The 27,826-nt window shown below is 46.2% G+C and overlaps 1 protein-coding gene across 2 annotated transcripts; it reads left to right on the top strand.

The window, feature by feature from the left end:
• The first annotated feature begins 813 nt into the window (after window positions 1-813).
• GLYR1 (glyoxylate reductase 1 homolog) lies at window positions 814-26,765 on the top strand. Of its 2 annotated transcripts, XM_009900522.2 has the most exons (16): window positions 814-901; window positions 3,012-3,048; window positions 4,205-4,284; window positions 11,112-11,250; window positions 11,795-12,037; window positions 14,893-14,979; window positions 16,001-16,057; window positions 17,094-17,144; window positions 17,262-17,335; window positions 19,186-19,285; window positions 20,381-20,491; window positions 20,776-20,877; window positions 22,312-22,474; window positions 23,257-23,436; window positions 23,945-24,069; window positions 24,420-26,765. In XM_009900522.2, exons 1-16 carry the CDS (start codon window positions 864-866, stop codon window positions 24,492-24,494), a joined length of 1,662 nt encoding a protein of 553 aa, XP_009898824.2. In that variant the 5' UTR covers window positions 814-863; the 3' UTR covers window positions 24,495-26,765. The 2 variants fall into 2 exon arrangements, with proteins under 2 accessions (XP_009898824.2, XP_054036472.1); XM_054180497.1 differs by lacking the exon at window positions 11,795-12,037.
• The last annotated feature ends 1,061 nt before the right edge of the window (window positions 26,766-27,826 follow it).

Genomic DNA, 27,826 nt, shown 5'->3' with positions numbered 1-27,826 from the left:
TATGCAGCACAAGTATCAAGCTTGTGCCCTTTAAGGAACTTACATTCAAGTTTCTGTGAGGGCATAGAGCAGAAGCTGACACAAAAATGCTCGGGAAAATGTTAAATTGACTTCATCAGACACACAGAAGTGCAACACCAAACACTGCAAGTCATCAGGAAAAGCTGGCTAAAGACAGCATCTCCTGGCTGCTAGAGTAGAAGACTGAGGTCAAGCCATGGTCTGAAAGCTATAGCCTCCTAATTTGCTCTAATGGGGGTCACAAGTGCAGGTCACAAATGTCTTCTGATATCCAGGCACTCTGACGATCCTGATGGCAAGTTATCTTGGATAGCGACAGGATTCTTTATTTTTCCTTCAGGTGAAATCTATCTTAAAAAACACCTTTGCTCTGTGGCTGCTGCAGTGGCCTTTGCCGTGGGTGCCCCAGGAGCCCTTTGCTCCAGCGGAAGGCCCCAGCCCCAACGCAGGCATTGCTGGAGCGGGAAGCCGCAGCCCGCACGAGAGTGGCCTGGCAGAGAATCGGCAACCCCCGGGTCACCACTCACCCCCACGTGCTGAGCACAAAGTTCTGTTTGACAGCTCCTGAGCCGCCCGCGGGCAGAGCCGAGCCGTCGGAAGCCTCCCGGGGCCGGGCAGCGCCCCCTGCACCGCCCCGCGTGGGCCTGACGCCATCACGGTACCCGCGTGACCAATCAGCGCCGCCGTTCCAGTCACGCCTCGGGGGAGCGGCCGGTGACAGCCCACCCGACCACGTGACGGGGGCTGCCCAATCCCCGTCGCCGCTGCCTCCTCCCCCCGCAGTGGGTGCTGTCCTGTCCCGGCAGGCTGTGCGCGGTGTGGCTGGGGGCTCTGTCGGTAAGATGGCGGCCGTGAGTCTGAGGCTCGGAGACCTGGTGTGGTGAGTGGCAGTGCAGGTCGGGCAGCGGCGGGGCAGAGGTGGGCGGCGGCGGGCGCTCGCCAACCGGCGGTGGACGGGTGGGGCATACGCTTCTTGCGGAACGAGGTTGAGGCTCCGCCTGTGGTGGCGAAGGCGCAGGCGGGGCGACGGCGGGGCTGTGCCCGGCCCGTGCCCGACCCGGGGGAGCGTGGCGCGGCGGCAGCCGAGACAGGCCGGGCGCTGTCACCCCACAGTCGTAGGGGACTTTAGGTGCGGCTGCGGCCAGAGAGGATCTTAGCAGGGCAGGCGGCAGCGGGGCCGCGGCCCTGGCAGAGGGTCTCGCCGCCGTTGTCTCTCGGGGGCGATGTCAGAAGGGGCAAGGGGCGGCGGCAGGAAGCAGTGAAGGGCCACAGATCTGGTCTGGAGTGGGCAATGGGGAGGCAGGTCTGGCTTTCAGCCGGGCCGGCACCGGAGGCTATCAGGAGGCGGCGCATAAAATAAACTCTGTAAGATGGAGGGAATGAGGGGAGCGGGACAGGGGCGATCCTTGAGGTTGGAAGCACGGTCTCCTCCCAGAAGAGTTGAGAACTGACATAAGTAAGTTAGTAGGTGTTTAGGGAAAGCAACGATGCTATGTCTTGACAGTGCTTTAATGAAGCAATACGGCAGTCCGGGAGCACAGCGTGTTTGTGCAGGCTGGGATGTCCCTGTTGAAGCTCACAGAAGCCATTTCCCCTTGTCACTCTAGTTTTACCCTCAGATAGGCTGAGAGCCGTGATTTGGTATTTCCTGATCGGGAGAACTGAGGACATTGCATCGAGCCCTGTAAGCACCGATTGTTTTAAGTGCATAGGCGCTGCTGTACTTGATAGGCTAGGGTCCTGCCAGACCTTGCAAGAAAGAGCTCATCCCCGGCACGCAAATGCATGCGTTTGTATTTATATCCCAGATAATAAGCAGCACGTGCTTCGGGCTTGTGACAACTGCAGTTTCTCGTCTGAAAAACTGACAGTGCTGTAAATTTGTCTAGTTTATCGAGTAAAGTAAGTAAAGGTTGGTTCCTTTTAGCATTCCCCCCCCAAATAAGAAACTCTCGTGGTTAGAATGCAGATCGTCCTGCTTTAGCTTTGAACATGACAGCCTAAACAGGTACTATCTCTAGAGCCGTCGCAGAAGAACTGTAGCAGTGAGACAGCAACATGTGAAGGGCTGTGATAAATGTCTTGTTTAGTAAAAGAATGGAACTTCAAGTATGAGACACGGTCACGGTTACAGCGCCTGGCAGTGCTCCTGCCTGGCCATTGCATCTGAAACCGGCTCTGTAGTGCTGCCATCTCGGGAGGGGCTGCAGTGCCACTTCCTGAGAGGTTTTTTGTTCAGGAGCTGGCAGGTTCCACAGGTTCTTTGCCAGCCTCTTGCAAGACTGATAAGGTTTTATGAGAATACTGCAGGCCAGGTAAGTGACAAGGGTAAGATAATAACAAAGCTACCTTGCTGAGGTGACTTTTCCTCCTCTATGAAGAATTAGCTTTGTGTAGTTTTCCATTAGGAAATGTTTGCAAGTGTAGGAAATAAACTTTCCTGTCTTCATTATGGCTCTGCTGTATCTTTAGTGCGTCTTACTGTGGCAGTGAGCACCTGAAGGACGTGGTAATGGAATTCCTCTTCAGGGGATCTCACTGTTAGTGCTTCCCTCTGAGAACTAATAAGAATTTCAGCTCTCAGAGGTGGAAATCAGTGGCTGCTGCGCTCCCTGCCCGGTTGGATACACGTTATCAACATGAACTTTGGTTCGATTGCCTGCATCAGTATTTTTCAGTTCCTCATGAGAGAATATCCACTCTTACAAGAGTAATAATTACAACAGCACTGGATCTTCCAGTGCTCTGCCCATTTAAATTCTGATCTCCAGCAAGTTCAAACAGATTGCTTAGAGGCTTAGTTTAGGTGCAGATATCCAGTGCTTGGGTGTCAGCCGCACGTCTTGCCCTTCATGGTAGGTTTTGACTGTGAGGCTGTAACTCTTCATAATATGAAAAGTAAGACATGATGCAAAGAGGTAGATGTGGGATGGTTATTTTTTTCTCTGCTTCTCATACCTAATACTTCATATGTTTGTTTTTTCCTCCAGGGGGAAGTTGGGACGGTATCCTCCATGGCCAGGAAAGGTGAGTTTTGGGGCTTGATTTGGGGCTTTTATTATTATTGCTGCTTTTATAGTTTTGGTTTGGTTGTTTGTTTTTGTTTGGGTTGGGTTATTTGGTTTGCATTGGATTTTTGTTGTTGTTGGGGGGGGTTGTTGTTGGTTTTTTGTGGTTGTCTTGCTTTTCTTCTCTTTCTTGTGGGAGTCTTGTTTTGGTTTGTTTCTTTTGGATTTGTTGTGTTGTTGTTGTTTTATAATGCAGCACATCTAAGCTGTCAGCCCCTGTGATCTGAAAAGTTTAGCCTGTCACTAACAGCTGTTAGTTCAGATGAAATTAAAAGCAACAGAGAACAGTTCATCCAAGTCTGGAACTGATTGTGTTTCCCAGATTTAGTTACTCAATCCCTATCACTTTCTGCAGGACAGGTTTCTTTCTTCCCATAATAAATGGGTTAAATGCACTTTGTTGAGTAATGAAAATAAATAATTTGGCCTCTCAAGATCCTGTTTCTGTGCTATAGTTTTTGAGTAATAACTCTTGGGGTACAGAATAGTTAACATTTTCTCCTCTGGTTTGGTTGGTTTTGTCTGATGTAAGACCAAAAAGATTTGAAAAATTAAAACTAACTCTGCCATTTTTATTGTCTCTTCTTCTCTGCAAGAACTTTGGTCTTAATTTGGGTGTAGGTAGGAGGACTAAAGATGCTGAGATGACTGCAAAAGCATCCATGTGGCAAACAACCAGAAACATTTGGTCATTGGATCAAGTTCAGTCTAAGCTTCCCTACAGTCTTCCAGGGGTCACCTGGCTAACTGAAAGACAACTTTTGTCTCTACTGATATCTATTCTGAGACACAAGTGTAAACTTGGAAAGTTATCCAGTTGAACAAACTGTCATTCATGCCATTTGGCTTTCTAAGTTGACAAAAGAAGGAAGCCTCACTAAGAATGCAGTGATGTGTCACTGGAGTTTGTATCACTCTGCTGCAGCATACCCATGGCTAAGGAAACACACAGTTTATGCAGTTATGTGAAAGACTTGACAACATGCAGGTTTGCTTCCTACTCAGATTGAAACCCCAAAGGCTAATGTCTGAGGAGCTGTAATGCATGACAGTAAAATGGCTGAGTGAGAATTTTCACCATGTGCATTTTAACTTTCCCTTCTGATCACCTTCAGATTGTGAATCCACCTAAAGATCTGAAGAAACCTCGTGGGAAAAAGTGCTTCTTTGTGAAGTTTTTTGGAACAGAAGATCAGTATGTACCTGCTTCTTTTCACCTGGTGAAAGTACTGTGCCCTGTAGTCTGAGTCTCACGTGGGCAAAGTGTTTGCAGGGTAGCTCTGCAAAGGGTTGGCCTTGATCTGCGCACGAGAAAAGTCAACTATTATTGTATGCCACAGCCACTAGTGTGTGTGTGAAGTATGTAAAGACTTAGATACTCATGTCAGCATTTTAGTTACCACTGTGATAGAAAGTTCTTGGTGGCTTTCCATTTTTAGGAGGGTAGGCGTGATGTGACAGGGTTAGACTTTAGCGTGTAACCATGTATGAGAAAGGTACAGCTGAGAGTATCCATTTGTTCATCAGTGATCTGGATGAGGGGATTGAGTGCAGCCCCAGAAAGTTTGCAGATGACAGCAAGCTGGGTGGCTGTGTTGATCTGCTAGAGGGTAGGGAAGCTTTGCTATGGGACCTGGACAGGTTAGACCCATGGGCCAAGGCTAATTGTATGAAGCTCAACAAGGCCAAGTGCTGGGTTTTGCACCGGGGTCACAACCAGGTTGTGCAGTCTTAGTGTTGACCCTTCAGTGCTGGGTTGAGGGTTGGACTGGATGATTATGGAGGTCTTTTCCAGCCAGATACATTCTGTGATTCTCTTCTTCTGCCAGAAGAACAAAGCAGATGAATACTTGCCATTTGTAAGAATATACTGTCTTACCTGGGGACTGAAAATATTCTTGCTCTGCTTTGGGAAGTCTCTACAGGAGAGGAAAGCTAGTAAGACTGTTGCAGACTACCTTTTTGTAAGGCAGAATTTATTGATTCCAAACACATGCACAAAATCATAGTTGTCTTAGATAATTACACACTGAGGGGGAGGAAACAAAACAAAACACAAACCCAACAACCTAAACAAACAAACCACAACCAAACCTGAGAACTCTCGTGAAACTGGAAATAATTTTGCAGTGCTTGTCTTCAGTTTTTGCATTAAGTCTTGCAATAAGGGAGATGATGACAAATCTCTGTAGAAGACTGAGAATCATTTTGGGTTAAAAAAAAAAGAGCAGGAGCCATGGATGTTTCTTAAGGAAAATTATTTTTTTGACTGCTAAATAATGTTTGGTGTTTGCTGAATGCTTTAAAATGATTTTCCACTGAGAACTGAAGTCTGAACTTGATGGGGTAGAAGTGAATGTTGCGTATCAGTGGGGACATGTGTTGAGTCACTAGTAATATAAGGCAGGTGAAGGTTGCTTTGAGGGCAGAGAGTGGGGGTTTTGGTGGTTGGATGTGTTTATTTGAGCTAATCAAGTTCTGAACGTGGAGGAGATTCCCTGTCTCTGTTCTGATTGATTGTTCTCCATTCTTGTATTTCGCATTACCGAATACAGAGCTGTTTTTGATTCAAGTTTGGGACCAGGGGTCATATGTCTGGATTACTGTAGCTGAGATTAGCAGCATGATTGCAAATGATTGTTCAGAGCTGCAAAATAATCAGGGTTTATGACATGATTTTAGAGCTGTGGCTTGCAAACATCCTCTTGTCTGGCAAAGTAGCAACCACAGTGTGGTGGTTGTCGTGTCTCCCCCTCCCATCTCCAGCTTGTGACCTTTAGTAACTTCCTGCTAGATGATGCTGATTTAGAAATTTGCTCACTTTGACTGGCATACCCTACCTGAAAATTAAATCTGAATACATACTGTCCCCTTTGTTCTTCTTTTAAAAATCATACTGTTGGACAGACAAGAGAGAAGCTGGTGTGCCTGCTCTGTCCCACTTGGCTTAAAGAGCGTGCGGGCTGGAGCTGTGCTGAGAAAATCCTATCTTTGAGCACAGTCAGCAAACCATATCAGGAGAAACTTACCTGATCTCACTTCATGTGAGCTTGAAGAGGAAAATCCCTGTACTTATTTTGTGCAAGTACACCAGTGTTTTGCAGATATTTGTTTTCTCTAGCTGTGTGTAAGCAGTAAGTGGCAATCGATACCGGCCCAAGTGTCACCGCTTTGCGTAATGAGCAGCGTGAAGAGCAGGATGCAGAGCTCCATCACTGACTGCTCCATGGGGTGATGAGTGTACTTATTCACACTCATACTCTGGTGCATGTTGCTGCCACGTTCAGGTTTGTAAGGTGACATTGCCACTGATACATTTTTACAGCTCTCCTGTTAAACCTTGACAGTAATAGGTAAGGAGAGGGATAGGAGCTGTTTGCCTGTCTGAGCTGTGTGTGAGGTGCAGCTGGTGCTAGTTGGTGGACAGAATCCCTCTCACAAACTGCTGAGGGTCATTGCCAGGCAGATTGTAAATGGGTGGGCAGTCTCAGACTTGATGGCTTTGTTTCCTTCTGAGGATTCCCAGGTGACTGCTGTGGCCAGAAATGCCCTGGTTCAAACTTGGTAGCTTCCTTGTGACTTATGTGGCTCCAGTTTGCCATACCAAAGATAAAGGAGAAACCTGCTTGCAAGTACTAACTGATGTGTATGGATTTGAGCTGAGTGAAGGGTTAAATGAGAATAGACTGATAGGTTTGGAAGTGGTTTTGATGTAGCATATAGCTGGGCTTTGTTTGTGTATTAAATGCTGACTAGTTTAGGAACTGGATAGTAATCCTGAATAGCTGTGACTTGAATAGTAATACTTCCCACACCAGTGTGATGCTGCAGTGACCAGTTCAAAATATTCTTACATTTCATGGCCTGCTTGGAAATCCAGCATGGCACTGGCAACACTAAGAGAATCATTGCTCTTCAGGTATCATTTCACCACATGTCAGGGAAATGCAGTTGTCAGAGGTATGTGACACAGTCACCTCCCACCCCACCCTCTTCCCCTCTTTCAGACATTTGGTAGCAGCTAACTGAGCTTGGAAGTGGCTTGTATCAAAGGCTGAATAGGAAGCTGAAGCAGTCCTTTCTTACTCATAGAACCTTTTTGAAGTATCAGGAATTACCAAACTAAACACTCTTACTAAATGAGGTGGGGTCAAAGGCCACTTCCTGACTTGAAATAGTAAGGGGGAAATAGAGGAAGTTTGCAATCCAAGATTCTAATAATCTGCAGCCTGTTGGCCACCAGGCCCAGTGATTTAGCAGAGTACTCATTGCCTTCCCATCCTCAGTATCCTGCTGGGATGCAGACACCCAGTCTTCTGCTGCTGTTTTCCCTGGCCTTCAGAGAGAGAAATTTCTGGATGTAGTCTTTCCAAAATCACCCTAAAGGTCCTGACCTTAGGAAGCACTTGCTTAAAGTTAACCAGGTGTTGGAGGTGCTACTCTTGGAGCCAGGGGGTGTAGGTTAAACTGTCAGAGAGGGTTAGCTTCCATTGCTGGTGTTTCTCACTTAGGCAAATTATCCTGTGCAGAGCTCTGTTGCTGTAGCCAGACTGCTGTATAACAGAGCCAGCTGGAACCTTGTTAAGAGCTGCAGACAGAGTGCCAGAGCTGAACAGTCAAACAGTTTTCCACCTCTTACTGATATCTTTGGATGTGTAAATACTTTGCAGATCCCCTCCTTTTAGCTGCATGGATGTTTATTCTGGCTGTGTGGTGGGCTCTTTCCCCACTAACAAGCTGACATGTCAAATTGCAGAGTGCAGCCATTCAAGTTTGTTTCACTGATGAAAATCATGAGCTTCCCTTTCCACATCAGGAAACTCATCTTGATTTATCTATTTTGTGCTCTCACACACAGGGCTTGTAAATAGCCAAGCAATTCTTCTTAGCCTTTCAGAATTGGTTATGTTGGGATTTAATGTGGGCATCTCAACTGCTACAGTGTAAAGCTTCATGACATTTTCCCAAGGCTTTAGTAACAGAAGTTTGGAGATAGGGATGGGAAACAGTGGCACTCCAACTGTAAGGCTTGCAGAAAGTATTTGTGGCTATTCCTCTGCCATAGTTTCTCCAATTTGTCATTAGGAGTTGGTACCTTTGTGCTGGAGGAGAGTGGATAGAAAGTTGGGGGTTAAGGCCTGTGCTGAGCTGGTGTGATGGGTCTGAATCTTGTATGCCTGGTTCTGTCTCTTCTGTGCCACTGCTTTCCATGCAGCTCCAGCTCCCATTTGCACTTGCCTCTGCTTTACAGGTATTCTGAGTTTTGATTACTGTTCCTGAGTATAACATGGCTTTTGCATGAGCAGTGGTTTTGAGAGGGTGGGGAAGGGTGAGGAGAACTGAGCAGAGGAACCCATTACCAGCATGTATCTCTTTCACATCTTTGCACTTGTATCTACATTACAACAGTACCAGATGACTCTGTGCATGAATGCAATTTCATCTTAAATATGACAGTTCAGTAACGTGTGCTTTGCCAGGGCATTAATTCATTGCTGAGTCAGGACAGAAATAGTGGCTCCTTTTATATGTTGCATTCTGCAGGCCTCTTGTCTAAATATTTGCCTTCATTGGCTTTGAAGTTATTGCTTAATAGAGGGAGATGTTGTGTGTGCACATGAAGTCAGTTGTTTGCTGGAAAGCTGTTTTGTTTTCAAGTGTTTGAAACATTGCATGCAAATGCTTCATGGACATCTGGTGTCAAAAAGCATGGTCCTATCTTACAGAAGGTTGTCCAGGTAGGTGACAGAAAGAATAAACCAGAATGGAATAGACCAATTTTTATTTTGTTTTTAACCCTGAGGTTTAACCCTGACTGTGTTTCCCTTTTTAGTTTGTGTCTCCTCTCAGCCTGCACTTCTCCAGATTAAACAACCCCAGGTCCCTCAGCTGCTCCTCACCAGCCCTGTTCTCCAGACCCTTCACCAGCTTTGTTGCCCTTCCCTGGACACACTCCAGCCCCTCAATGTCCTTCTTGGAGTGAGGAGCCCAAAACTGAGGTGTGGCCTCACCATTGCCCAGGACAGGTGAAGAATCACTACCCTGCTCCTGCTGGCCACACTATTGCTGATCCAGGCCAGGATGCTGGTGGCCTTCTTGGCCACCTGGGCACATGCTGGGTCATGTTCAGCTGCTGTCATCCAGCACCCCCAGGTCTTTCTCTACGGGCCAGTTGCCAGGCACTCTGCTCCCAGCCTGGAGTGTTCATGGGGTGGTTGTGACCCAAGGACAGGACCTGATCTTGTTGAACCTCATTCCATTGTCCTCAGCCCAACCAGCCAGCCAGTCCAAATCCTTTTGCAGAGCCTTCCTGGCCCTAAGCAGATCAGCACTCACTCCCACCCAATTTAGTGTCATCTGCAGACTTCCTGAGGGTGCCTTGAGCTCCTCACCCAGGTCACTGATAAAGATGTTAAACAGAGCTGGCCCAAATACTAAGGCCTGGGGAACCCCACTGGTGACTGGCCACCAAGTGGCTTTAACGCCATTCCCCACTCCTCTTTGGGCTTGGCTATCAACCAGTTTTTAATGCAGAGAAGCATCCACCCATCCAAGTCATGAGCAGCCAGTTTCTGCAGGAGGCTGCTGTGGGAGATGGTGTCAGATGCAGGAGGTGTCATCTCTCCAGATGTGACCCAGAAATTTCAGTCTACTTGAAGCAAGTTGATTCCTGATTCCAAACAATGGCTGATGCCAGTGATGTCTGAAAGAGTTTCCTGGGCTTTACTGCTTTGTGAGGAGAGGATGAGTGAGGCCCAGCAAAGCATTACTGTTATTACCTTTATGTTCAGTGCAGCTGTATCATGCTCACAGTGTTTGATAAGGCAGCAGTGAAACCACTTCACCTGCATGCAGGAGCTGGACTGCACTGGAGAGCATTTAAAACCTATGATCATGGCTAGTCAGTGTTTGTAGCATAAAGACCTTTTGGGACCAGAGAAAATCAGCTTGGTTTTACTGTGTGCTGGGATGCTGTCTGCTAAGAAGCACTCTTGGCCTTACTGGCCCAGGAAAAGCTTTGCCCAAACCTTTGCAGGCCTATTTTCAGTAGGATGGAAGTGGCTTTGTAGCAGTGTGTCTGATAAGCCTGGGCTTGAATCTGGGGAGAGAGGAAGGTGGTCTGATCTCTGTGAGAGTCACAAGTTGTTTTGAAAGCAAAGGCATTCCCCTGAACTGCAGTGAAGGGGTGGTGAAAGTTTGTCAACCTGAAGGAAAATGGAGTTGTCACCTTGTGTTTGATCACTCAGCCATTTGGGAAATGTCAAGAACTCCTAATTAGCAGCAGTGGAAAGAGGGAAGTCATTTGAACTCGTAGAGCTGCAATCAGAGTATTAACTCTGCCCCAGTACCACTCTGTCTTAAAATATCAACAGAGAAGAAAATAGTTCTTTTTTTTTCCTCAAAAAAAACCCCAGTGTTTTTGTGCAGAACCTCAAGGTATGTCAGAAATCAGCAAGGGGCTGTGGTGTTGGTGTTCACTGTTCGTGGTTGGCCGTGCTGTGAGCTGCAGAATTCTGGGTTTCTCCAGTTTTTGTAGGCACTTGTGTGTGCACAGTGTGTTTGAACAAGGGATCCATGGCTTAGGGCTGTTGTGTGGCCTCTGCTTTCAACAGCCTCTCAACAGGTTCGTGTTATTTGCTACCTTGTGCAGAGCCATCTGATCGTGGGTGTTCCTCCTGGTGATACAGAAGCAGTCACTCAGCTGCCTTTGTGTTAAACAAGCGCCTCTGATCACATCCAAAAGCCATCTTGCTGGCAAATAATATGAATAATGCTTAGAGCAGAGCACTGCTTAGCATGAGAGGATATAAAACTTGAGACAGAAACCCAAGTAAAAGTGGCAGTTCCCAGTGACTGCAGCAATTGCAGCCCTTCTGACTGTACAAAGAAGTGAGTGTGGGCTGCTATCACCGGTTGCCCTGGAGAAAAAAATGAGTGTGTCTGTGTGTTTCTAAAGGAGGGGTGCTTGAAAAAGTTGCTGTTTGGAGACTAGAACTGAAAACTTCTTTTGTTTATTTCTAGTGCTTGGATCAAAGTGGAGCAGCTGAAGCCTTATCACCCTCACAAAGAGGAAATGATAAAGATTAATAAGGGTAAGCGCTTCCAGCAAGCTGTGGATGCTGTAGAGGAGTTTCTTAGAAAAAACAAAGGCAAGGACCAGGTGAGTGGGCTCTTTGTGCATCAAAACAAATCTTGGCATGAATGATGGTCAGATGTGAAAGGAGTTTGTTGCCTCTGGCAAGCTGAGGGGTGGTTTGTTTCCATCCCTTTGGGTGTTTTGGGGTTCCCCCCCCCCCCCTTTCTTCTTCCCCATTCGGTCTTGTTTGGTGGTTAAAAAAAGTGGTGTTAAACTAATGGAGAAACTGAAGAGGCTAATTGATCTGCTTATGATGATGTGATAAATCAAGTCTTAAATCTTGGGCTAGAGTTGCAATCTTTGGTAGGTTGGAAGGACATAATATGTGCAGGCACTCCCAGCAAGTCTTCTGTCAGTTGCTTACTGAAGCTGACCTGTTTTTGCAGAACTAACCAGGAACTTCACTCACCGACTTCAAAGGGCTAACAAATACCTAGTTTTCAAGTTACCATGCTGTTGGTTTGCTCAACAGTAATCAAGCACAGTCCTTCCCATCCTTGGTTTTGCATGAAAATCATTCCAGCTCTTCTCTTCTTTCCTTACCGTCTTGTATTCTGTAATCTCTCAGGCGTCTTCCCATAACTCCAGCGAAGAGAAGAACCGTCGTAACTCCAGCGAAGAGAGGGGCAAGCAGTCTGCTGGAGAAGAGAAACGCAAGGCCAGTTTGTCTGAAGGGAAGTTGAAGAAGGGCACAGGGGAAGGCAAAAAGAGGGGCTCTTCTGTCTCATCAGAGAGAGGATCAAAGTCGCCTTTGAAAAGAACCCAGGATCAGAGCCCCCGAAAGCGGGGGCGTCCGCCCAAGGATGAGAAGGTTTGTGTCGTGCATGTCCGCCAGTGCCCTCTGCAGATGGACTCCAGGGTTGACTGGCACCTTGACTGGCAGGCCAGCAGGAAGAGTCAGTTCAGTGGCAGGGTTTTTTTAAGCTGTTCCTTCCTGTAGTTTTTACCAGCTAGTTATTCCGAGTGGCTCTGTTCATATCCTTGAGAGGGCTCCGAGAGATGCATCGTGAGACTCCGCCTTTCATCTTGCCGTTCCTCAAGCTCAGTTGGTGTGGGCAGGATTAGTGAAGAGGTGTGGGTCTTCATCTGATTCCTGACTTCTATCTGACATACTTTGGATGAGCAATTAGAGGTCACTCAGCTTCATTCTCAGTGCTTACAGAGGGTGGGGTATTCTGAAGGGTTAGGTCTTAAAGAAGAGATTCTTGTAGCTTAGAGAATCCACCAGAAGAATTCATCGTATTGGATTCAGCATCTCTGGGGTATTTCCATCATCCATTGTAAAGGTCCAGCCTTGGAACATTATTATTTTATCCCCATTACTTCCCTGTTATTTCTGGAGATTGAGGTGGCAATAATAGCCACCAGTGCTTTGTTTACCCTCATCCAGGCCTTTTTATTTCTTGTGGAACTCATTGTTGTGGGCCAGATCTTCCTTTCCAAACGGATAATTATTTCAGTGGATTATTTCAATGACCATACTCCATCCAAGACTGCACCTGAAGACCATTGGGAGACTTCAGCCTGCTTGTTCACCTGTGCTTCAGAGGGATCACATCATGCTGTGCTTCACAAACTTGCTTCCAGTGTTCTTCAGGATGCAAGTCAAGACAGTTGTCCTTCGTCTCCAAAGCTGTGAATGGATTGTCCTTCATGGGTTGAAGAGCAAACTTTCTTGATGCAGTGAAATGAATCTCATCATCTCAGATACTAGCTCTGAAGGAAACACTGGCTTTTTGTTAGAGCCAGCTTCTGTTTAGTCAGGCTGTCCAGTAGAGCCCATCAGCTTCTGCTTTTGGGGGGGAGTTGAAGGAGGGGAGGAGTGGATTCCTATTTGTGAATTCCTACTAATAATCACAGAACTCGTGACTTGACTGATGCAGGAAAACCTTTCACCAGCAACATCCTTTCTCCTTTCAAAGTGTCTTGCATGTCATATCTTCACATTCCTGTTACAACAAGCCACCAAGCCTGGTTGGTTTTTTTGCCCACTTGAAAAATACTTCTGTATCTTTGAGCTAGATTAATTTCAAAATTGATCAAAACTAATGGCTGGGAGAATCCTGACTGTGCTGACGCGTGGTGTGCTTAGGTTTTACTGCATTAGCTACCTCTGGGCATCAGGGTGCTTTTGAGAGAGCTAATTGTAGCAGCAGAGATTATTTTACTGGCAAATTGCAGGTGGAGTAGTTTTGAAGAGTTTATCACAAATAGGTGGCCAGCTATGTGATAAATGTCTGGCCACAGACCATGAAAATAGGCAAGCTAATGCAGGAGAGTAGCCTGATAGCTTCTGGAATGTAAGGGACTGACAAGGAAATCAATTGCAATGGGAATATACCAGTGCTGCCTTAATACTAATTCTCAGCCTGTGAAATAATTCTAGAACTCTTTTCTTCCTCTTCTTTCTTGGCTTTCATAATACACCCAAGTTGTTAGCCCTGGGGTAGAAAACATTTATGTCATTGTCCTGAATTACTGCAGGGTTGGGATTGGGTTTGTTGGGCTTGGGGTATTTTTGGCCCAGTCAGAGTCCAAATTCTGGCTTTCCAAGGAATAAGGATGTACAAAATTCAAGGACCTGGTTGTTGCTGAGGTGTGCTCTGTCTGGGAATGCTCTGTAGGCCTACATGATCATTCACATACTCTGATTTGTAAGCTTGCATGAATATTTTCAAAGGCCCGACATGATTCCATAGGCATCGGAGCCGGAGAGAAATTCTGTGTAAGGCTCTCCCTGGACACTTTAGGAGTTGGAGCCTGATATCTGAAGTGTCCCTGCTGACAAATGAAATCATTTCATCAGAGCTGCCCCCAGGAGTCTTTAGTTTTGTTACAAACAGAACTCTTTTCTGGTGGGTCTGTGTGAAGAACAAGCTATTGTGCATTTTCAGGGAGCGGTTTAGGAGAAGAGATAGTGTGATTCCATTTCTGAACCTTCATTGCACTAAAATAACATGCCATGCAAGTCCTGCATATTCTCCTCAAATAGCATAGGGCCCTAGATGTCTGGGGCTTACAGCATAAAGACCTATTTTAACATTCTATATTTTAGGGGGATTAGGGCAGATAACTTTTGATTTAATGATCAGTAAAAATGCGATGCATTAAGCGGTAGCATGGCGTTACAAATCGGGGCCTGTTGAGTGGATGGGACAGTCCACACATCCCTTTCTGTCTCCTGGATTCTGAAAACTTGAGCAGAGGTGGCTATCAGCCTCATGCTTTGAAGGTTCTGTTAACAGGTAGGCTACTTTTTTTATGGCAAAGGAGGATTAGAAGAGTTCAGACCTCTGACTCTGCTGATCTCCACTCATTCGTGTTTAGCTTTCTGCATCCGCCAGAGGAAAATGCTGGATCAAGTGTTCATTGCTTCTCTGCCTGTTGCATGATTACACAAGTGCAGTGATTCTTCTCACATCTGAAGAATGGATTCTCCCAAAGCCATAACTGTGGTTGAATTCCTTCGTTGGCATGTTTTACTCACCTCACCTGTGCTGATAATACTCTGTGTTAAATCTGAACGCTTCATGGAAAGACGTGTGAAATGGAAGCCATTTGTAGTGCTTTTCAGAACTCTGTATGTGTGCTCATATGATCAACATGCTGTGGCCAGCCACTGAGCCCGATTGTAAGCTCTTTCTGATCCTCCTTGTATCTCCTCAGGACCTCACAATTCCAGAGTCAAGTACAGTGAAGAGGGTGATGACTGGAACAGTGGCTGGATTTAAATGGCCACCAAGCGTCAGTGAGGTGAGAAACTTTCTAATGTGTGTGATCTAGGAACTGAGTTTGTGGCAGCAAATATAGAACCTTTTGTCTGGGCTGTAAAACAGTGAGATTTCTTCCTCCTGTAGGAACAAAACAAAACATTCTTACTTGGTCAAAGTGTAGTGTAACAAAGCTAGACAACATCTTTCCTTCTCTGGAGACTTTCAAAACCCACCTGGATGCATTCCTGTGTGGACTACCCTAGGTGACCCTGCTTTTGGCAGGGAGGTTGGGCTCAATCTCTGGAGGTCCCTTCCAACCTCTAGCATTCTGTGATTCTGTGGTCCTGAGCACCTAAGCAGTACACTGGGAAGTGAGAGTTCAGTCCTTGTGGAGCTGTTTGCAGATTCACACTTGCTGCGCTCCTTTTTGAGCTTCTTGTTCCAAAGGTGTTTCTGGGACTGGCTTCCCAAAGCTGGAGAGGCTGATGTGGATAGTCTCTTCCTGGCCGGATATGGGGTGGTTCCATTTGGTTTCCCTTTTTGAAACCTTGCAGATTTGTGCATCACTACATAAGTGATCAGGGAAGCTGAGTGAGAGCAATGTGACTGGGCTAGCACACGTGGTGCTCACTGAGGAGCTGGGATATATGGGCCAGTGGCCCTTGTTGCTGTTAATATGGATTTACCTAGCATGTGACAGTGCTAGGTGTAATCTCCAGCCAATTCTCAGAGTACTCTTCTAAGGAGTTCCTTGAAAGGTGGAAAGGAAATGTTTTCATTCCCTTGGAAGGAGCAGGATGTGAGATCTCTTAATCTTGTTCAGAATCTTCAGTTTTCCTACAGATGTCCAAAACTGAGGAATTTGGCATGAATGCCTTTGGTTTTGTGAATGACACACAATGCAAACTGCTTAACTGAAACAGGCTGCTTTATAGAGCTGATACCTTTTGTATTTTCCACCTTAAGCTATTCTCATGCCGCTTGAGAGAACAAGGAAATTGTGCTGTGGTTGCTCAGTGACTCTGGGAATGTTTCTGAGCCTGTACTTTCTCTGTTTGTAGCCTGTGAAGGACAGCGATCCACATTTTCATCACTTCCTGCTGAGCCAGACAGAGAAGGTGAGCACTTAGCTGCTGGTATGTCTAGGTTGGCATCCTGCCCTTTGCTGAGATTAAGCATGAGGAGATGTGAAATTCTGTTCTTTAGGGGCTAGCAGCAATTAGATTCTCACATGCAATTTGGTAGGTCAATTACTTCCTAACCGTAAGGTTTAAAGAGATTTAGCACTGAGTACAATGAGCAGTTGAAGTAATTAAAAATTATCTAGCAGCAGGATTTGACAGCTCTGTTGTAGTAAATTCTGTGGATTGAGCATTGAGGGGGTAGGAAAAGTTCTTTTTTCTGTTTAAAACCCCTCTTGTTTGTCTTTGGTTGTCCTACTCGTTCCTTCGTCTGCGTTAATTTGTCAAGTGAACGTGGCAGGAGAATTTCCAGCACCAGAAAAGCTCCATGGGAAATATAGCAAATTCCTGAGAGTCAGAAGCCTTGAAAGATTTTTTGTCTTCAGCAGTGAACATCAGGAAGAAAAGGAGAGATCAAATTAAATGAAAACAATATTTGCATCTAGCTGAGAATCTGGGTAGAGCCAGAAGGATTATGAGCGGTTTTGATCTAGATGAGCTCACAATAAAAGCAGCATAGGAGGGAGCAGTCTTCACCTTAACATTTGTTGAAAGCCATGTGCCTTCTCATGGTAACAAGGAGGTTTTGCTTCCACAGTTGCATTGACATACTGAGCAGAGACAAGGCAAGGTGCTCCACGGCAGGCTTTAGAGTTCTGCTGTCTTTGGGCCAAATGTGAGGCTTGGAAGGCCCTGGGTCCTTGCCTTCAGAGGAGCCTGTTACATGAACTGCAGAAAGGAATTTGTAGTAGCTGTGTCATAAGACAGGCTGAATTGTTTGGGCAGGATGGGAAAGGAAGAGCTTGGTATGTTGGAATAGATTTTTATCTTCTCCCATTGAGGGATGCTTTAGAATTCTCCTGCTGTGCAGATGGTAGTGGGTAGGTGAGGTGCCTGTTTCTATGTGACAAATTAGCTCAGCAGAGCAAATCGGCACTGTCCTTGCCTTGAATGCTTTGTCTTCTCCATACAGCCAACTGTCTGCTATCAAGCCATCACAAAGAAGCTGAAAGTTTGTGAAGAGGTAAGGCAGATCTTACTTTTGATGGCTTTTCCCTACTGTCATGAGGACTTGCAGTTCCTTCAGAGCTGTGCACTGTATTTTTTTTTTTCCTTTTCCCTCCCTTCCTCCCCCTCCCAGGAAACAGGATCCACCTCCATCCAGGCAGCAGACAGCACAGCAGTCAATGGCAGTATCACACCTACAGACAAAAAGTAAGATCTCCAACGCACTTCAGCATTTTCCCTTCCTTTTTCTCCTTGCCAGCTCATACATGCAGCCATTATCCAGCTTGTCACTGAGAATAAATAAACCTAACGTTTCCCTCTAACCACAGATCTTCTCTGTCCTTGTGTGAAATTCTGATTTGGGGGGCAGGGGGGAAGGGAGGCAGCTAAAAACGGGGGCTCTGCAGTAGGAGAATTCAGAGCAGGACCTGATCTGGATACATTTGCAATTCAGGACTTTTCTGCAGTTGCCCTTTTGCTGTAGGGCAGAGTATGGAGCCAGCAGTGTTTGAGTGCTGTGTGAGGCAGGGAGATAAAAGGGTATCTTTCTCCAGTAGTGCCTGGCAGTTGGCTGGGGTTATTTAGTCATTCTTCTGAGCACGTAGAAGACAAGAGGAAGAGGGAGGCGTGTTCTCCCAGCACAAGAGCCTTGCTGTGTAGCATGTGAGCTTTCTGGTTTCTTCTAACACCCCCCCCTTCTCCTTTCTAGAGTGAGAGAAGCCTAACTTGAGCTTCCTGTTTCACTCTGTAACTTCCGCTCTGTTCAAATTGAGCTCAGGCCACAGCTTGCTGTTTGCCGTTGGGGTCGTTTTCATGGGATGTCAGTTCTCAGCTGTACTCCAGGGGCACCAAAGTAACAATGAAGCTGTTCAGGTAAAACAGTCTCTCAGGAAAGCGTGGCTCAGAGGTGGGTTGGGAGAGAAAGAATATCTTCTGTGTTTTGGAGCCTTCGAAATAGGTGGACCTTGTTTGGCCTGTTTAAGGAGCCTATGGAGACTTGCTCTGACCTGTCTTAATTAGTTTGCTCCAACAAAAAAAGCAGCTTGGCTAGCTGGGAGAGGGCAGGTGGCTTGCAAAAGCCACAGTGCATCTGTAGTGTGGCTGATTCTGAAGAACTGACTGGGGAATTAGCAGGCAGGTTTCCTGGTGAAGTTACATCAGACGGTAATTGAGCCCTTCGCCGTCTCCCACTAGAGCTGTGGGTTCGCTGTGAAGCTGACTGCAGATGTAGGATAAGATCCTTGCAGCAGCGACTGCAAACGAATTCCTCTTGCAAGTAGCTGTAGGGATGAAAGTTGTTGTCTTTTTCTGGAAGTGGGGAAGGAAAACTTGCCAGCTTTGAGGGGAGGAGGGAGAGGCGTGGGGGAAGGCAGCACGTATCTGGGACCATGTTGTTCCCGCTTGTGCTGTCCTATCCTGGCCTGTTTCTTCCTTCCTGCCTCTGTTCAAAACTGCAGCTGTAGACTGGTGACTGCATCTCTGCTGTGTGTGTGGTGCTTAGCCCAGTAGTCCTTGCTGGATTTATTAAAGGCAGGATTGTAATGTGGCATTCAGTAGCGTAAGCAAGTCGTCATACGTCTGACTTAGCTTAAACATCAGAGGGTTAATTAAGAGAAGCACTTGCTGATCTCTGAATGTTCCCTTCAGGAAGGCAGTGGCTGGCAGCAGAAAGCACAAGAGCAGCAATTTTAAAACCAACCAACCCCTCCAAACAAGGTGGGGAGGGAGGAAACAACACAAAAAAAACCAACCAACAAGATAAAAAAACCCAGACCACCCAGAGTTTAATATTTAGGTAGATTTTTGAAGCAGACTGGAGACTTTATTCAGGAAATGGTTAGGAATGCTTGGTAAGCAAAACAAATACCAGCTTGCTGTTAAAGGTCAGTAGCTGCCCCTTCTAGCTGTGGCTGAAATGAAGCCTGTTTGGTTTTGTTGTGGGCTGGGGCTTTTGCACCTGGTAATGCTCCAGGGTTTGCTCTTTTATCATTTCCAGGACCATGAGAAGCTGACACCAAGTGCCTTTTGTTGCATTACTGTTTGTCTCTTCCCCTCAGGATAGGATTTCTTGGACTTGGCTTGATGGGAAGTGGCATTGTCTCCAACTTACTAAAGATGGGTCACACTGTCACCGTCTGGAACCGGACTGCTGAGAAGGTAAGCCCGAGCTTAAGGTACAGGTGGTACTTCACCCTTCCTCGACAAGGAGGCCTGGAGTCACCAAGCAGTGGTGCCTGGGAGAGGATACCAAAGTGGTAGCCACTTTGGACTACCTGAAGCTGTAGTCTGTCCTAGTATGGTCACTTTTATGTAGCAGTCCCCACCCCATTGCCATGTTGTATGTGAGAGAGTTGCCAGAAGAATCACAACCTTATATGTGTGTTGAGGAATGCAATGTGAAGTGCCTCTGTAAATGCTGCTGATGTAAATGGTCAAGTCATTGTGTCATGGAGCTGGACAAAAAGAGCAGGTGCTGGGGGTGCTGATCTTTGAAGCGGTGTGGGAAGATGCAGTGCTTGACCACAGCTTCATCTACACATCCATTGCTCTCTTCATGCTGCAGTACCAAAGGTTCTGTTAAAAACTTGCTCTGTCATAAAACCAGGGTGAGAAGGGTTTTATAGGTAGATTCAAAGTGAAAATGGAGCTTACATTAAACCTATGTTCTAGCTAGTGTTACTCTCTGTAGTGGAGAAAGAAAAGGAGGTAACTTGGGGAGACATGGTGCTGTAATAATATTGTGGAAGTTCAGAGACAAGAAAGGCAGTGTGGTTCCTTTGTTAAAAAGGATGAAAAGATTTTTAACTGCAAAAGATGGGTGGTATGAGGGCATAGAGTAAGAAAGAGTTAGGATTCTGAAGCTGCAACCCACTAAGCCACCCTTCTCAGTCTCAGCTGTGCATATTCCTGTTTACTTTCCAGTAATACCTTTTGCCATTTCTGTTTACCAGGTGTTTTTGCCCCCTCATCTCTCCCCCAAAACTCACAGCATTCAATCTCTTCTCTCACCTAAGCATTCTCTTTTCCTCTGTCTTTCTTTTGGAGTTCTTCACTTGGGATTTCAGAAAAATCTGCAGAAGAGCCCCTTTTGTGTGTGAACAAAACAACAGAAGGCAACTCACTTGCAGTGTCATTAATGCACCTGACTCCGTTCAAGCTTGGTCTAGCAGCTGAGTTTGTCGCAGCAAAGTGTAGGGGACCCATTTGCTCTGTACTTGATTTGTCTTACATTTGAATTTGTGACTTTTGCAGTGTGATTTGTTCATCCAGGAGGGGGCAAGGCTGGGAAGAACCCCCGCTGAAGTTGTCTCCACCTGTGACATCACCTTTGCCTGTGTATCAGATCCAAAAGCAGCGAAGGATGTAAGGATTAGCTCTTTACTTTACCTCCACCAGCTAGACTTCAAGACATTGCATGCCAGTTGTGATCCCTGCTAACCATGGTGACATGGGTCAGTGTAGATGCTGGGCAAGTGCAGCTCTTTCAAAATAAATGTGCCAACAAAAATCATGCTCTTGAAAAATAATAATCCTGAGGGGTGGGGTTTGATGGCCCTCTAGAATTCTGCCACCTGAGCTGCTGTCCTGCAGGGTTGGAGTTTCTCTGCAGACACCCTATTGCTTTACCGCTCTTCTGTTCCCCACAGCTGGTGCTGGGTCCGAGCGGGGTGTTGCAAGGGATTCGCCCAGGGAAGTGCTACGTGGACATGTCCACTGTGGATGCAGATACAGTGACAGAGCTGGCCCAGGTAATCACTTTGAACTGAACTTCTAACATCTGTGATTCAGCAGCAGCACTGCACTACTTCTGGTTTCAGACAGTAAGCTGTTTATTATAAAGATGCTTCTGGAGATTTCTGGGCTCCTTTCAGGAGATGCTCAAGTTCCAGGCAATTAAGACAGAGTGAACTGTCAGCTCTTGACCAGCAAAGCCTGTAGGTTTGGCAGGGCTATTAGCTGGCACCAATGCCAAGAGTCAGCCAAGTTTTGATCCCTAAGAAGGATTTGCAGCCAGATATGTGTCCTGTGGCAAACTGAAGGACAGGGTGCTGTCTGGATGAATAAGTGTCCTGAAATTGATAAATCTGCTTATTTTAAATGCTATGGCTGGGGAGCAAGAACACCTTCATCTTCCATTTAATAGAAATATTATTGTAGAGGGTTTCTGTAGAGGTGTTCTGATTCTTTCTGATGTGCTATCTGTGATTTCCTCTTTGGCACCTTGACTGATAGCATTTGTCCTAATGACAGTGGTGTTGCATGGGGAGAGGGAGCTAGTTTTGGTGAAGATTTAAGGAGACATACTGGTGATGCAGTAGTGGGACATGAATTTGGACAATGAGTGATGCATATTAGTAATCCTCTGCCTGAAGAGATCTGTCACAGGCATTTCCTCTGGGGAAAATACTGTAACAGTCAAGCTTCTGAGATTCCTACCTCAGATGTACAACTCTGGCACTGATTCTGTGGCCTTCACAGTGTGCCATGGCAAGAGCACCTCAGCTGACTTCTTAAAGCATGGTTGCTAGTGATGGGTGAAGGCTGCTGGCATGTGAAGGCAACTTTTGGTCTCGAGCACCCTTTGCAGGATTGAAGCATCAGTGCTTTTCTCTCATGTTTTTATGTCTGAGCTGTTTGTTCATAGGATGGTTTGGGTTGGAAGGGACCTGAAAGATCATGCAGTTCCAACTATCCTCCGTGGGCAGAGACACCCAGCCCTTCGACCAGGTTGCTTAAGGCCTCGTTCAACCTGGCCTTGAACACTTCAAGGAGAGAGGGGCAGCCACAGCCTCCCTGAGCAACCTGTTCCAGTGTCTCACCACCCTCACTGGAAAGAATGTCTTCCTAATCTTCAATATAAATCTCCCCCCTTCAGCTCAAAGCCTCTTGTCCTGTCACTACAAGCCCTTGTCAGAAGTCCTTCCCCAGCTCTCCTGTAGCCCCTTCAGGTACTGGAAGGCTGCTCTAAAGTCTCCCTGGAGCCTTCTCTTCTCAAAGCTGAAGAGCCCAAACTCTGTCAGCCTGTCACCGCAGGGGAGGTGCTCCAGCCTCCGATCATTGTTCTGCTTTTACATTCTGTCTCTGGGGACGGGAGTCCCCTAAACAAAGCTGTTGCTGTGCTGCCTAGTCAGCACTGGTGCCTGCTGTTCACGCCCAATTAACCAGCCCTACTCTTTTTGCAGGTGATAGTGTCGAGGGGCGGTCGCTTTTTGGAAGCCCCAGTCTCAGGAAACCAGCAGCTGTCCAACGACGGGATGCTTGTGATCCTAGCGGCTGGCGACAGGGGGCTCTATGAGGACTGCAGTAGCTGTTTCCAGGCGATGGGGAAAACCTCTTTTTTTCTAGGTAATTAAAACATAAAGGGCCTGAGAGCAGTTTCCTAGACAGTGCAAGGACTAGGAGTTCAGAGAATCATAGAATCAGCCAGGTTGGAAAAGACCTCAGAGATCAAGTCCAATCTATTACCTAATACCCAACACCTCCTGACAACCAAACCATGGCTTGAAGTTCCACATCCAATCCCTTTTTGAACACCTCCAGGGACGGTGTCTCTGCCACCTCCCTGGGCAGCACATTCCAGTGGCCAATTACTCTTTCTGTGGAGAACTTTCTCCTCACCTCGAGCCTAAACTTCCCCTGGCTTGAGACTGTGTCCTCTTGTTCTGGTGCTGGTTGCCCGGGAGAAGAGACCAACCCCCACCTGGCTACATCCTCTTTTCAGGTAGTCATAGAGAGCAATAAGGTCTCCCCTGAGCCTCCTCTTCTTGCAGCAAGGAGTCTGAGAGGTCTGTGTCATCTGTCTTGTCTCCTTGGGCAGTATGGGAAGCTGGCCTGTTCTGCTGGAACTTGGCCAATTTCAGAGACTCCAGCCTAAGTTTTCTTTTTTGAATGCTGGTTCATTTTGGAGGATCCACATTGCTTTGTATTTTATGTCATACTTTGTTATGATTTCTCTCTTCTTTTTGAGTGCTTGGAAAATGGGTAAGTTTGCTGAAGCCTTCAGGGAAAGGGAGAGGTGCCAAGTGCTTGATATGGAGGGTACAGTAGTGTTAGTACTGTGTGGGATGGGGGAGCAAGGCTGCTGTGTCTCTTCTGGAGGAATGGCCAATGGTATGTCTCACTCTCAGGTGAAGTAGGCAATGCTGCCAAGATGATGCTGATTGTGAACATGGTCCAAGGCAGCTTCATGGCAACGATAGCAGAAGGACTGACTTTGGCTCAAGTGACTGGCCAGTCCCAACAGACCCTTCTGGATATCCTCAATCAGGGACAACTTGCCAGCATCTTCCTGGACCAGAAGTGCCAAAGTAAAGTTCTCTTCCGTTGTTTCTATTCCTTTTTTTTCATATAGGACATTTGTCCCAGCCTAGCAGCATTTCAGATAATGGCAAAAGGGAGGCCATAACCATTCCATCTTCATCAGCCTGGGATGCTGGGTGTTTTAAGCATTCTGGAAATGAAGAGCTGACTTCCATTCCTTCCCTTTCGTAGCCAGGGCTTCTGAGAATACACTCCAAGTTCTGCATTAACTACAGCCTGCTTAAGACTTGAGTTCACAGTGAAGGTTTTATTGGGGCAGGGTAATAAATGAAATGGAGGGCAAGCTGCTTAGAAATGTGAGCTCACTTTGTCGCTGGGCAATAGTATGTGCTGTGGCCAGATGAAGATAGAGAGCAGAGAAACAGAAGAGCTAAAAGCAGTGTTCCTGGTGATCAGCATGGGAAAGGGAAGCTTGATGTTGAATTGCATGCCCTTGCAGCATGGGCTTGGTTTACTTTTGTCATGCTTATTTTTTGCACGCATTCATATTGACAGATATCTTGCAAGGAAACTTTAAACCTGATTTCTACCTGAAATACATACAGAAGGATCTTAGATTAGCTATTGCACTGGGCGATTCTGTCAACCACCCGACTCCCATGGCAGCTGCTGCCAACGAGGTAAGAGCTGTTCAGATGTGCTACTCAGCATTTCTTCAGTAGAGCCATTTGTCAGGAAGAGGCAAAAATGTAAGAATGACATCATCTCTAAGACAAGGGAACAGTAACTAAAATACATTCTGGCTAGGATGGAATTGGATTTGTTTTGATTGTAGAAGGCCTTAGAACGTCAGATCAGTAAACACAGATGGCCTTGGCTGGACCTGGTGCATTCTGGTGTGCACTGTTCTCATTACTTGACATACTGTGCAGTTCTCTTGTATGCAGTGCAGCAGAGAATTTTTTTTTCTGCTGCAGAAAGGCTTTGCACAAGAGCAGGCACTGATACTTCTCTGATTTCTTTTCTCTAGGTCTATAAAAGAGCAAAAGCATTGGACCAATCAGACAACGACATGTCTGCAGTGTACAGGGCCTACATCCACTAGGCTGCACAGTTCTTACTGTTAATACTATGATTATTGATTAATATTATTATGATACTGGGTTTTAACTCTGGACCAGTCCATCTCTGTCTCTCCATTTCCTTTTATAAACAGACTTTGAGATCTGCCACGGAGGCAGCTGCTGTGGTGAGCCTTCCCCTCTGTGGTGGCAGAAGGTGGGGAGGAGGGGGCTCGGATTGCTGCAGTCTAATTAGGAAAATCCATGCCATGCACTGACAGTCATGGAACAGAACAGTGGCGGTTTGTTCAGAAGCTCTGAGGCAACTCTGCCAGAAATCTGCTGCTTGGCTGCTTTTATTTTCCTCTTTGTATGCTTGTCCAAGATGCTGTTTCTAATGATCCCTTTTCTCCTTTGCTGTGAAATAATGCGTGTGTTGGACCCTCTGCATTAAGGAGGCAGGTGACATACATCCCATCTACCTGTGAATATCATTAAAGTCCTTGGTCCCAAGTAAGGTGAGGAGCATTCCTGTTAATCAGCCACTGTTAGAGAACAAAGCACCTCCCATGGAGGAGAATGGCAGTTCCAGAAGGTAACGGGGTTGTATGCAACACTGTCTTGATTGTGTTTCTTTTTAAACTTCCACTTTCCCAGCACCTTGCTAGAGGAGTTCCTTGTACTGTTAAGAAGAACAGATTGCATCCATGTCTTCCCCTGTACAGACAGCTATAGCTTAGGACACACAAACATACTGAAAATCAGAGAATGCCAGTGTAAATGAGCCTCCTAAAAGGCTTAGTCACATCTGCCCATCCCACACACAGCACTGGAGGTCGACTTGTTTGCAGAGAAAACTGCGAGAGAATTGCAACCTGAGACTGGGCCAGAGAGACTTTATTTGGGGAAGGAACAGGGTTGCTCCTGGCCTTAGCCTGTGTGGATTCACCCCTAGGGTGGGGTGGGGATGGGGGTGGGTGTTAACCCTTATCGTTACAGAGGTGTCTTGGATTGTAGCAGTGTCACAGGCAGAGCAATGAGTCTGAAAGAGGCAAAAAGAATGATTGTAGAGCCAAGAGACTGAGAATCCTGAGTTCCTTTCCACATGCTCTCTCTGTCCTTTCCATGGTCATCAAATGTCTTAGCCTGTTTGTCCATCTCTAAAGGTGTGTGATGATTACCTACCTCACAGGGATGTTTTTGTGTGCTGATTACTACTCTTCATACATGTTAGATTTTCCCATACATGTTCTTAGTGTTACTACCCTGGGTACAGCACTAGCACAGCATTAGATTTTTCCCTGTACCCATGACTCTGCTTGTGAGCAGATACCAAATCCTAGAAAGACTGGTAGATAAAATGGGAGGCTAAGACCACTGCTGAGCTTTAATCTGGAAATGTGGCACTTGAACTGTAGATGCCAAGGCTAGAGGCAGAGATGCTCTCTAGTGTTGATAGCAGAGAAACCCAGAGTCCAAAGGATGCAAACAGAGTATGTTTGGTTGTTTTGTTGGGGTTTAGGGGGTTTTTGGTTAAATTGTTCTCAGTATTAGCCTTTTAGGAGGGTTCTTGCATTTTAGATTTGAGAGGTAGTGAAATGCCAGTAAGAAACTTGATTGGCCAAAATCACTTCAGTGGCATAATCTCTCTTAGGTTGGGATTCTGAAAGGAAGGAAAACAAATTCAAATTAAACCACGTTCTTTTAAATCCCAGAGTTCTGCTCTTTCCATCTTATTTTTCTAGGAACTTAATGGCTGTGTGGAGACATTTGCCTGTGAGTTAGGATTTCTTGCCCATCTTGCTTTGTGCAGCATAGGCTGCTTTGTTCAGGGGCATCTTGTTAAGAAACAGAGGAAGTATCAGACACTTATTGCAAACTATGGCATCTGATGCCCTCAGTGTTACTTGGCTGAGTATTTCACCTCCCCTGATCACTGTTACTCGTGGACTGATACTGTGTTATGCATTGTGTCCTGTGGAGAACATCTCTTAGATGTGTTGGCCATCACTTTGCCCTTTGTCAGTGGGATATGTGAGCAATACTAGTTACACATAAAACATTTCTTTGGCAGTGCAACTGTCATCCTGCATGCAGATGCTTGTATTAAAGGAACATGTAAGTACTCCAGGTAACCAACCATTAGCCTGCTTCTGACACTTGCATTTCCCCCATCCAGAAGTCCCTGGTTAACTCAGCTCTTAGTGCTCAGAAGTCCCTGGTTAACTCAGCTCTTAGTGCTCAGAAGTCCCTGGTTAACTCAGCTCTTAGTGCTCAGAAGTCCCTGGTTAAATACACTAGAGTTAAGAAGTGAATTGTGTACTGATGGGATCTGAGGGAAATTGTGGTTTGAGGGGCAGGAAATAAGATCACAGGTTTTATAGTGTTAAGAAATCTTTTAGGAGGAAGGGGCAGGTACTCAGATCCTGCTGAGAGTGGAAATGTGCTGAGTTGTCCTTGACCTGTGCCTGTGGGAGGTTTCATGGGTCAGAGCAAAGGTAATGGAGGATCTCCCTCCTTTTTCCTTTGTGGTGCCTCTGGATAGAGTGAGAACACAACAGAGGGTCTCAAGTCCTGTGGTGTGCATTTCATAGTGAATTAAAAGCATATTTTTGAAAGGGAGAGCCACTCCCTGGGCAGTTCACTGCTGCAGATTTTGTTTTCCAGAAATACTGTAGTTTTCAAAATGGAGATCTTTATTTATGTGGGAATGGAAGGTGCAGACTAGTTGAACACTGTAATTTATCCTGGGAAGGGGTGGCTGCAGCTTTCTGGAGGGGCAGGTGGATGTTGAGTGGCTGGAGGGGTGCAGTGGGCACAGATACTCCTGGGAGGGGCAGAAGGGAGACCAAGAGCTCTGAAGCGGATGTGAAGCGAGGAGGAAGGATGGAAATGATGAAAGCCAGACTGTTTCAGATGCTGTGTGGGCTTGGCTCCTGTCAGTCTCGCTCAGATTCTTGTGTTTATGTCTGTAGCCTCTGAAGATGGATCTTAATCTGTTCCTTGGCCTCAGATTTGGAGGAGGGAAGGGGGGAGGGAAGCTGTAGATGGAGAGATGCTCTAATAAAACTGGCTAGTCAATGTCGTCTTAATATTGTTGACAATTCTGTAAAGTTCCTTTCTAGGAGGATTTCTGTTTTAGCAACTTGCCTGTTTGGTTTTGGTTTTGGTTTTGTTTTGACTCCCTCCTTTTTAAAGAGAAAATGTGACACTTGTGAAAAGCTTGTAAGAAAAAGCAGTTTGTTTGTGGGTTTGGGTGTTTCTTTTTTCCCCCCTCAAGGATAGATCCTATAGTTCCTTAAGGTTGTGAATTTTCTTTTGCCTTGGTTTTAATTAACGTTTGTCATTCAGAATAGGATGTGTGAAGATGTTTAAA

The sequence above is a fragment of the Dryobates pubescens genome, chromosome 4 (genome assembly GCF_014839835.1).
Source record: "Dryobates pubescens isolate bDryPub1 chromosome 4, bDryPub1.pri, whole genome shotgun sequence".
In the NCBI taxonomy this organism is placed as follows: domain Eukaryota; kingdom Metazoa; phylum Chordata; class Aves; order Piciformes; family Picidae; genus Dryobates; species Dryobates pubescens.
Note: the sequence above shows the minus strand (reverse complement) of the source record. Positions and strands in the feature narration are given on the sequence as shown.

Bases quoted from the DNA above. Each gene is read 5' to 3' on its own strand.
- GLYR1 (XM_009900522.2), top strand. From the start codon at position 864: ATGGCGGCCGTGAGTCTGAGGCTCGGAGACCTGGTGTG. The intron at 11,251-11,794 runs GTGAGTGGGCTC...GTAATCTCTCAG, and splicing joins AAAACAAAGGCAAGGACCAG to GCGTCTTCCCATAACTCCAG. The intron at 22,475-23,256 runs GTAATTAAAACA...TCTCACTCTCAG, and splicing joins GAAAACCTCTTTTTTTCTAG to GTGAAGTAGGCAATGCTGCC.